Source organism: Galeopterus variegatus, unplaced genomic scaffold, assembly GCF_000696425.1.
Source record: "Galeopterus variegatus unplaced genomic scaffold, G_variegatus-3.0.2 Scaffold254, whole genome shotgun sequence".
In the NCBI taxonomy this organism is placed as follows: Eukaryota; Metazoa; Chordata; class Mammalia; order Dermoptera; family Cynocephalidae; genus Galeopterus; species Galeopterus variegatus.
The window spans coordinates 562114-573378 of NW_007726365.1; the positions used below are offsets into that span (position 1 = coordinate 562114).

The 11265-nt window shown below is 37.6% G+C and overlaps 1 protein-coding gene and 1 pseudogene across 1 annotated transcript in view; one reads left to right on the forward strand and one right to left on the reverse strand.

The window, feature by feature from the left end:
• MSH3 (mutS homolog 3) overlaps positions 1-11265 on the reverse strand; it is a 207466-nt gene that overhangs the window by 24455 nt on the left and 171746 nt on the right. The window contains exon 21 of the mRNA XM_008566613.1: positions 9746-9932. Within this exon, the coding sequence (XP_008564835.1) occupies positions 9746-9932 (187 nt within the window). The remainder of the gene's footprint in view (positions 1-9745; positions 9933-11265) is intronic.
• LOC103585602 lies at positions 4551-5056 on the forward strand (annotated as a pseudogene).

The window sequence follows — 11265 nt, forward strand, 5'->3', positions numbered from 1 at the left end:
ATGGAAAATGGTATGGAGGTACCTCAAACAATTGCAGATAGATCTGCCATATGACCCAGCTGGGAATATACCAGAGCAGTGGAAAGCATCAAGTCGAAGGTATACCTGTTCCCCAATGTTCATCGCAGCACTCTTTACGGTGGCCAAGAGTTGGAACCAGCCCAAATGTCCATCATCGGATGAGTGGGTATGGAAATTGTGGTATATCTACACAATGGAATACTACTCAGCTATAAAAACGAATGAAATACTGCCATTTGCAACAACATGGATGGACCTTGAGAGAATTATATTAAGTGAAACAAGTCAGGCACAGAAAGAGAAATACCACATGTTCTCACTTATTGGTGGGAACTAAAAATAAATAAATAAATTCACACACACGCACACACAAAAAAACCGGGGGGGTGGGGGAAGAAGACTTATCAACTACAACTCCTTGAAGTTGATATGATAAGCAAACAGAAAGGACATTGTTGGGTGGGAGGGAGGAGCGGAAGGAGGGAGGAGGGAGGGGGGTTTCGGTAATGGGCCACTATAATCAACCACATTGTGTATCGACAAAATAAAATTAAGAACAAACAGAAAGGACATTGTTGGGTGGGAGGGAGGAGGGAGGGGGGTTTCGGTAATGGGCCACTATAATCAACCACATTGTATATCGACAAAATAAAATTAAGATAAATAAATAAATAAATGAAGAAATAAATAAAAAAAAAGAACTTGCCACAACCACCCCAACCTTCAGCAACCACCACCCTATCTGTCAGCAGCCATCAACACTGACGTAAGCCCCTCCACTGGCAAAAAGATCATGACTTGATGAAGACTCAGATGACTGCTACCATTTTTTAGCAACAAAGAATTTTTAAATTAAGGTATGTACATTACTGTTTTTAGACATAATGCTATTGCATACTTTATCAACTACAGTATAGCATAAACATAACTTTTACATGCATGAGGACACCATAAAATTTGTGTGACTCACTTCATTGAGGTGGTCTAGAACCAAACCTACAATGTCTCCAAGGTATGCCTGTACATGAGGCCAACCTGATAGAACTACAAGAGAGACAGATAAATGCACTATTATAGTTGGAGATGTCAACACCCCTCCATCAAAAATGGACAGATCTAGCAGGCAGAAAACCAGCAAAGATATAGCTGAACTCAACAGAAATCTCAATCAACTGATATAATTGTCATCTATGTGCTAGAACGGCTGAATACACATTCATCTCAAGCTAATATGGAACATACCAATATAGATAACATTCTGTGCTATAAAACCACCTTAAAAAATTTAAAAGAAGAGAGAAATCATACAATGTCTGTTCTCAGACTACAATGAAATTGAATTAGAAATCAGTGATAGAAAGATAACTGAAAACCCCCCAGCCAAATACATGGAGATTAAAGAACACATTTCCAAATAACATATAGGTCAAAGAAAAAAAAATCTCAAAAGAAATTAAAAAATGTTTAATTAAATAAAAACAAAAAATGCACCTTACGTGGGAAGCAGCAAATGCAGTACTTGGAGGGAAATTTATACATTGAATACATATATTAGAAAAGAAACACCTAAAGTCAATAATCTAAGTTCTACCCTAGCACTCTAGAAAGAACAGAGCCAATTAAAATCAAAGTAAACAGATGAAAAGAAATAATAAAAATTAGAGCAGAAATCAGTAAAATTAAAACAAGAAAGCAATGGCAAAAATCAATGGAACCAAAAGCTGTTTCTTTGAAAAGATCAACAAAATTGATATTCCTCTAGCCAGGCTAATTAAGAAAATAAGAGAGATGACACACATAACCAATATCAGAAATGAAAACAGAGACAACACCATACATCCCATGGATGATAAAAGGATAATAAAGAAATACTATGAACAACTCTATGCCCACAAATTTGATAACCTAGGTGAGAATTCCTTGAAAGACAATTCCTTAAAATACACAATCTGCCAAAACACACACAAGAAGTAGGAAATCTGAATAGGCCTCTATCTACCAAAGAAGTTGAATCAATAATTAATAACATTCCAAAACAGAAAGCACTAGGCCCAAAAGGCTTCACTAGTCATTTCTACCAAGGATTTAAAACAGAAACTATGCCAATTCTCTACAATCTCTTTCACAGAATAGAAGCAGAAGGAATACTTCCTAACTCATTCTATAAAATCAGCATTACCCTAAAACCAAAACTAAAGAAAGACATTGTGATATTGTGAAAATATATATTTGGTCTTCATCTCTGTCTCCTGACACTCAACTCCTGAAATCCTTAGAATCTCCAAAGACATGAGTCTTTTCATAATCTAATGATGGTTGGCAGCCCCTAGGTGGCTTCAGAATGGGGGCTGGTCACAGGAAAGACCAAGGCAGGACTTTCAGTCCCACCCTTCAACCTCCAGGGAGGGGAGAAGGGCTGAAGGTTAAGTTGATCATCAGTGGCCAATGATTTAATCAATATGACTATGTAATGAAGCTTCCATAAAACCCAAGAGGCCTAGATTTGGAGAGCTTATGGATAGCTGAATATGTGGAGGTTCCTAGAGGGTGGCACACCTGGGGAGGGCATGGAAACTTTGCATCCCCTTTACCCATACCTCTCCCTACTATGCATCTTTTTATTTGTGTCTTTTGTAATATTCTTTATGATAAACTGGCAAACATATAAGTATGTGTTTCCCTGAGTTCTATGAGCCAGTGAGCAAACTAATTGAATCTAAGGAGAAGGTTGTGGGAATCCTGATTTATAGATGGTTGGTCAGAAGTTTCAGAGTCTTGAACTTTCAACTGGCAACTGAAGAGGTGGGCAATATTGGAGTCTGAGCACTCACCCTATGCAATCTGATGCTATCTCCAGGCAGACAGTGTTGGAATTGAGTTGAAGGACACCTTGCTGGTGTATGCTGAAGAACTGCTAATCCCCACACATTTGGTCACAGATGTCAGTCTTCTATGTTGCGTGTTCCTTGTTACTTAGTAAGTGTGGAGAGGAAAGACAGTGTGTTCTTCCAACTTACTCTCTCAGACATTATAAGAAAACTACAGACTAATATCTGTCATTAACATAGATGCAAATATTCTCAACAAAATATTAGCAAACTGAATCCAACAATGTATAAAAAAGAATAACAGAGCATGACTAAGTGGGATTTACCCCAGGTATGCAAGGCCGGCTCAACATTTGAAAATCAGTTAATGTAATCCTTTACATATCAACAAGCTAAAAAAAAAAAAAAACTCACATGATCATATCAATAGATACAGAGAAAACGTGACAAAATCCAATACCATTCATGATAAAAACTCTCAGTAAACTAGGAACAGAGCACTTCCTCAACTTGATAAGGAATATTTACAAAAAACCTATAGCTAACATCATACTTAACCGTGAGCAACTCAGCATTATGGCGGGAAACACTAAGATGAGGAACAGCCAAGGATATTGCCTCTCACTCCTTTTCAACATCACACTGGAAGTCCTAGCTAACGCAGTAAGACCAGAATAGGAAATAAAAGGGATACAGATTGGGAAGAAAGAAATAAAACTCTCTTTATTTTCAGTGACAAGATTGCCTATGTAGAAAATCGAAAAGAATTGACCAAAAAACTAGAATAAAAGGAACAGCCAAGGATATTGCCTCTCACTCCTTTTCAACATCACACTGGAAGTCCTAGCTAATGCAGTAAGACCAGAATAGGAAATAAAAGGGATACAGATTGGGAAGAAAGAAATAAAACTCTCTTTATTTTCAGTGACCAGATTGCCTATGTAGAAAATCGAAAAGAATTGACCAAAAAACTAGAATAAATAATTATAGCGTGTTGTAGAAACTAAGGTTAGTATACAAAGTAAATTGCTTTCCTCTATATCAGCAATAAAGAAGTGGAATTTAAAATTAAAAACACAATACCATTTATATTAGCACCCCCAAAAATAAAATACTTAATATAAATCTAACGAAATATGTATAAAATCTATATGATGAAAACCTGATAAAAGAAATCAGAGAAGAGCTAAACAAATAGAGAGATATTCCATGTTCATGGATGGCAAGCCTCAATATTGTCAAAATGTCAGTTCTTCCTGTCTTGATCTATAGATTCAAAGTAATCCAAAACAAAATCCCAGCAAGGTATTTAATGGGTATTAACAAATCGATTGTAACATCTATTTGAAGAGGCAAAAAAATAAACAACTCCCCCCGCCAAACAAACAATAAAAGAACAGCTAACGTAATAGTGAAGAAGAAAAAAGTTGGAAGACTGACTTTACCTGAGTTCAAGACTTACTATAGGTCTTTGTCCCCTGATCTAGTGGCTGGGCCCTCCCCCTGCCCCATCTCTCCCTCATACTTCCTGAGCTGCCAGCTGCTGCAGTCTCACTGCAACATGGGAGCCAGAGCCCAAGCTCCCGCTGCCCAGGCTCCAGCCCCCACAGCCCAAGGTGCCCACCCAAGGGAGCCCTGGTGCCCAGGGAAGGCAAAAGTGGGTGGGTGCCCAGCCCTGCATGGTGAGGAAGGACCAGGAAGATGAATGATGGCAGCAATGCTGAGAAGGTAGAACACCCTGAACAAGGCCAACCTCAGGAGCTCTATCTGCTTTTCAGACTATTTAAGGCTAAGAGAGTTCTTAAAAAGCTCACATTTAAGCAGCTTGTAGTTTTCCTAGTGTCGACAGTCTCTCAGAAGCTGAAGATGCAAAGAATGCTTTGAATGGCATCTGCAAACAGTATAACTAGTGTTTACTAAGGCAAACGAAGATGGCCAAGAACAAACTAGTAGAACCTCCAAACCCCACTACTCCTCTATCCAACACTATCTCAGTTAGCTGCCAGAGAGCCAAATCAGCTCACAATGCCTGCACTTCACCTCAGTAGCCCCGAAGTGTGGGCCCATACCCTCTGTACCCAGAGGAGTTAGCTTCCACTCTACCTCCTCCTGCTTTCACCTATCCTGCTTCACTACAGACCCAGCTGCGCTGGCTCCCTCCTTCCGAGGCTACTTCCCAGAGCAGGAAGTCCTGTCAGTTCTGCTGAATACTATGTTCCAGGAGTGTGGTGGTAGCTCCAACCTGTCCTGTGGGTTTTAATGCAATCTTCAATGGTGGCTACTATTCTCCAGCTGTACTACAAAACTGGAGCATGCTGGCTTGAAAAAAATCTTGCCCAGTTTTGATCCCATCAAGCCTTTGCCAATACCTCTATCACACATTTTTCTCAAAAAATAAAAAAATAAAAAAAAAATAATAATAAAAATATTTTACTCTTTTACACACACACACACAAAACTTACTATAAAGCTACAGTAATCAAGACAGTGTGGTACTGGAGAAAGAACAGACATATAGATCAATGGAACAGAAAAAAGAGCCCAGAAATAGACCCACGTAAACAGAGTCAACTGACCTTTGAGAAAAGGGCAAAAGCATACAATATGAGGGTACTTCAAAAAGTTCATGGAAGAATTCATATTTTATCTTTTAATTCTATTTTTCTATGAACTTTTTGAAGTACACTTGTACAATGGAGCAAAGATAATCTTTTCAGCAAATAGTGCTGGAACAACTGGACATCCACATGCAAAATAATGAAACTAGACAGCAAATAGTGCTGGAACAACTGGACATCCACATGCAAAATAATGAAACTAGACAAACACCTTACACATTTTACAAAACTTAACTCAAAATAGATCACAGACTTACATGTAAAACACAAAACTATACAACTTCTAGAAGATAACATGGGGGAAAAAAATCTAGATTTGGTTTAGCAATGAATTTTTAGATATAACCCCAAAGACAAACACCTTACACATTTTACAAAACTTAACTCAAAATAGATCACAGACTTACATGTAAAATACAAAACTATACAACTTCTAGAAGATAACATGGGGGAAAAAAATCTAGATTTGGTTTAGCAATGAATTTTTAGATATAACCCCAACTCATGAGTCATAAAAAAAAAACTGGTAAAAGCTGAACTCCATTAAAATTATTCTGCTCTGCAAAGGACAATGTGAAGGGAATGAGAAGACAAGCCACAGACTGGGAGAAAATATTTGCAAAAGACACCATCTGATAAAGGATTATTATCCAAAATACATAATGAACTCTTAAAACTCAGCAATAAGAAAACAAACAACTAGAATAAAAAATTGGCCAAAGACTGATCTGCTTTTCAGACTATTTAAACATGTGGAACAACAGGAACTCTCATTCACTGCTAGTGGAAATGAAAAACGGTACAAATACTTTGGAAGATGGTTTAGCTGTTCCTACAAAACTGAAGATACTCTTACCATATGATCCAGCAACTGAGCTCCCTGGTATCTACCCAAAGGAGTTGAAAACGTATGTCACACAAAAACCTGCACAAGGATGTTAATAGCATCATTATCCACAATTGCCAAAACTTGGAAACAATCAAGATGTTCTTCGGTTAGGTGAAAGTATAAATAAACTATGGTACATCCAGACAATGGAATAATATTCAGCACTAACAAGAAATGAGGTATAAAGATATAAAAAGACATGGAGGGAATGTAAATGCACATTACTAATTGAAAGAAGCCAATCCAAAAAGGTTACATACTATATGATTCCAACTATATGACATTCTGAAAAGGCAAAACTATGAAGACAGTAAAAGAATCAGTGTTTTCCAGGGGCTGCAGGGAGGAAAGATGAACAGGTGGAGCACAGAGGATTTCTAGGGCAGTGAAAATAGTCTGATACCATAATGGTGGAAATGTATCATTACACATTTGACCAAACCCATAAAATGTACAACATTAAGAGTGAACCCTAAAGTTAACTATGGTCTGTGGGTGATAAACATGTGTGGGTTCATCAACTGTAACAAATGTACCACTCTGGTGGGGGATATTAATAACAGAGTAGGATATGCGTGAGTGGGGGGTATATGGGAAATCTCTGTATCAATCTCAAAAGGTTACATACTATATGATTCCAACTATATGACATTCTGAAAAGGCAAAACTATGAAGACAGTAAAAGAATCAGTGTTTTCCAGGGGCTGCAGGGAGGAAAGATGAACAGGTGGAGCACAGAGGATTTCTAGGGCAGTGAAAATAGTCTGATACCATAATGGTGGAAATGTATCATTACACATTTGACCAAACCCATAAAATGTACAACATTAAGAGTGAACCCTAAAGTTAACTATGGTCTGTGGGTGATAAACATGTGTGGGTTCATCAACTGTAACAAATGTACCACTCTGGTGGGGGACATTAATAACAGAGTAGGATATGCATGAGTGGGGGGTATATGGGAAATCTCTGTATCAATCTCCTCTCAATTCTGCTGTGAACCTAAAACTGCTCTAAGAAATAAAGTTTATTCCAAGGGGGGGAAAAAAAAAAAAAGCTTAGGTCTCCTGTTCCTGTAGAATCTTATCTAAAAATAACAACTACTTCATTAACATTTAAGATATCAAAAACCCACAATATAGTAAAGGCAATGAAAAGAGAAGTGACAAATTCAATTGTCATAATTTGTGACTGAAGGTTCTGAAATGAATTTTTAAAATATCATACTGCTTATAGTGGCCAGCCTCCAAGATAGCTCTGAAGATATCTGCCTCCCAGTGTTTATGCTCTTGAGTAGTGTCTACATACACTGAATCAGGGCTGGCCTGTGTGGTCAAGAGAGTATAAAGGCAGTGACAGTGCATGACTTCTGAGTCTACATCATAAAATGCATTACTGCTTCTACCTTGGCCTGTTGGATTGTTTCCTCTGGGGGAAGCTGTACCCCACTCCATAAGGATACTCAAGCATCCCTGTGAAGAGACCCAGAGAAAGGAAAGAAGGGCCCTGGCTAACTGCCAGCACCAACCTAGGAGCCATGCGAGTGAGCCACATTAGAAAGAAATCCTGTAGCTCCAGTCAAGCCTTTGGATGACAGCTGTCCTGGCTGATAACCTGACTGCAATCTCAAGAGCGACCCTTAGTCAAAACCACACAGCTAAGCTGCTCCTGAATTTCTCACCCCCAGATACCGTGATAGATAATAAATGATTATTGTTGTTTTCAGCCACTAAGGTTTGGGGTAATTTGTAATGCAGTCATAGTAACTGATAAACTGCTATATAGTAGAAGCAATGAAATCAAACTCAAAGGTGACAAATTCAGTTCTGTCATAATTTGTTACTGAAGCTTTTTAAATTAATGTTTAAAATGTGTTTTGGAGGCAATGATGGGACTTTACTGAAATTTCTGTGATATGTAGTTTCTATAATAATTTTTTTAAAGTTCCTGAGCTGTATCTTTTCTGCAAATAAATTAAAAACAGAAAGTGTTTTGTTTTTTAGAGAAAACAAAGTACCCATTTTAAAGAAGAAAACATGTCATCACTATCTATGTAATCTAAATAAGTGTTTAAACAAAATATGAGTTTCTTTTGGGTCTTCCCTTCAAAGATGACAAGGAAAAGGAAGGAACAATAGTTGTGGTAGAAAGGGTCATGGCCACATACAGCCTATTTGCTGCACAAACCGTGCTACATGCACACCCAACGTCAAGGCCATTAAGAAGTTCTTCGTTCAAAACACTGTAGAGACCATAGCCATCAGGAACATGTCCAGAGTGTCTCAGACATTTGCATGCATCCAAGTTGCATGTGAAACTGTATCACCACGTGAGTGGGGCCATTAAACAGCAAGGTGGTCAGAGGTCAATCTCATGAAGCGCAGAAGGACCAAACACCCTCACCCCAATTTAGACCTGCAGGTGCTGCCCTATGACCTCCACCAAAGCCCATATAAGGAGCTGAGTCCTTATGGACTGAAGGAAAATTATCTTCTGGAAAAAAATAAAATGAAAATTATACTTTAACGATAAAACAAAACAAAAAAACCCAAAAAAATGGAGGTCCACGAAAGTTTACAGAAAAAGGAATTATATTTTTGTATTGTTTCTTGGAAAGAAAGATGAGTAAGAAAATATGCTTTTATTGAGTATTTATAAGGAAGAGAGGAAGAAATGAAAATGGGGCGAAGACACGGAGACAAGGAGAAGAGCAAGAAAATGGGGGAAAAAACAGAAACAGAAAGACTGAAGAAGAGAGAAGGCTCAGGGGCCAGTGCTATGAGAAAGAAAGGCAGAGACCAAAATGAACAAGACAGAGAGAGTAAATAAGAAGGAACATTTGATGGAGACGACAGGGACGGAAAGTTTGACAGATACAAAATTTCAAACTGAGAAGCTTTAAAATGCACTTGGAAAAAAGATATGCATCAAAGGAGTGATGTTACTGAAACAGAGGGAGACGCAGAGAGATGAGATCACAGGTTTTATGCTGAGGTCTTAGGATATCACTGAAAAAAGTATTTCATAGAGTAGAAATAGCACTTTCCTTGTCTTTCCGTAAGGAACTGGGCTGTAGGTCCCTGTTCTTGATTTAGAGTTTGCCAAGGATAACAAGATACAGCTCTGGGTAGAAATATTGCCAAGGAGATCCTTCTCCTACAACTAGGTTTATTTTGCTTCAGAAAAAGAAAGGGAGACACATCAAACAACTAGAAACACTATTTAGGGTCAAACTATCTGAGTTAAGTGTATAGCATTCCAATGATCAACTGCAGTGAAGGAGTCAATTATAACAATTATAGATAACTTGAAATATTTGAGACAGAGGTCAGGAAATAATTTGTATGGTATGTACTATCCATGTACAAAAAGGTATGCACGATACTTACATGTCTAATAAAATACTCAAGTGTAGCATAAGCAATGGCAATTCCATCATGGGTGCTCGTCCCTCTTCCCAATTCATCCAAGATAACCAAGGACTGTGATGTTGCTTTTCTAATTATTTCTGCTGTGTCAGTCAGTTCTTCCATAAATGTACTCCGTCCTTTATATATATTATCTGCAGCACCCATCCTACAAATAAGATGAAGACACCTTGATTTTCCTCTGAACTTTCTTTTCAGGAAGCCAAGCATTATTTTATGCATAATAAATATAAAATGTCCCTGATGATCTACATATATTTGAACCAACAATAGCTGAAATTATACTAAAGAAAACATGTGTTGAATATAAAGATTGACTAACATCAAACTGTAATTTGTAGAAACATTCTGGATAAATCTAAGATACTGGATAGAAATCCAGAAAAGAAAGAAAACTTTTGACTCTGCCTTTTTTTAACCAATAATTCCAAACCAAAGTTTTGGTATTCATAGGACAAAACAACTCTTCTCTGTGTTGTGTTTAAAAATCCATGAGCACTAGAATACTGTAGAACTAAAGGTTTTTATTTCCAGTATTTCCTTAAGAAGATTCCACACTGGTATTACAAATTAAAGTGCCATGTATGAAATAACTTATTTGTATACAACAACACTTTTTATTAGAACTACATCTAGATATGTTTATAACCTTGGACAGCAGCTAATAGAGGTTCCCAGGGTGGACACAGTTCCTAGAGATGTCAAGAAATGGGTTCAAAATATTTAAGGGTTTCTTTCCTGTAAGACTTCTTAGTGTCTTTAATATTCGGCTACACATTGTGCATTTCGTAAAGAAGGATCTAATATATTTCCTTAATTCATTTAGTCTTGGACCCCTAAAAGTTCTTCCAGAGGAGCTTTATAATAATGTTCTATAGAACACGTTTGGGAAAATAGCTACTTATTGCAAAAGGAACCTAAAAATAGGAAAAGGAATAATTAGGTAATACTCACTCACGGTCATTCAATTAATTACAAAACTTAGAATTCAGATTTTCGACCCACTAGCCAGCTTTGTGGGAATGTTAGCAAAAATTTTCTCACCAAAATACCTTCATCAGTTTAGTTCTACTACAAAAGTTCACAAAGTAGGGCACATCCTTCACACTTGATGTACAGCACCATAATGCACCTTTTATTTCTAGAGGAACGCAAGGTGACATCAGGCTTAGTTCTACTACAAAAGTTCACAAAGTAGGGCACATCCTTCACACTTGATGTACAGCACCATTATGCACCTTTTATTTCTAGAGGAACGCAAGGTGACATCAGGCTTTCACCAGCTGTGTGGCCGGAGCCCTCTAATGGCAGGGGAGACAAAATGTGATGTCTTCCCCATAGATGGGTGGAGCTGTAAAACTGTTCCAGTAACCAGAAGCATTTAGAAACTATAATTAACTACATCTATGATGGTGTTAATAAGGTTTAACTCCGAGTGCTGTCAATTTTATCCATTCTTTTTTTTTTTTTTTTTTTTTTTT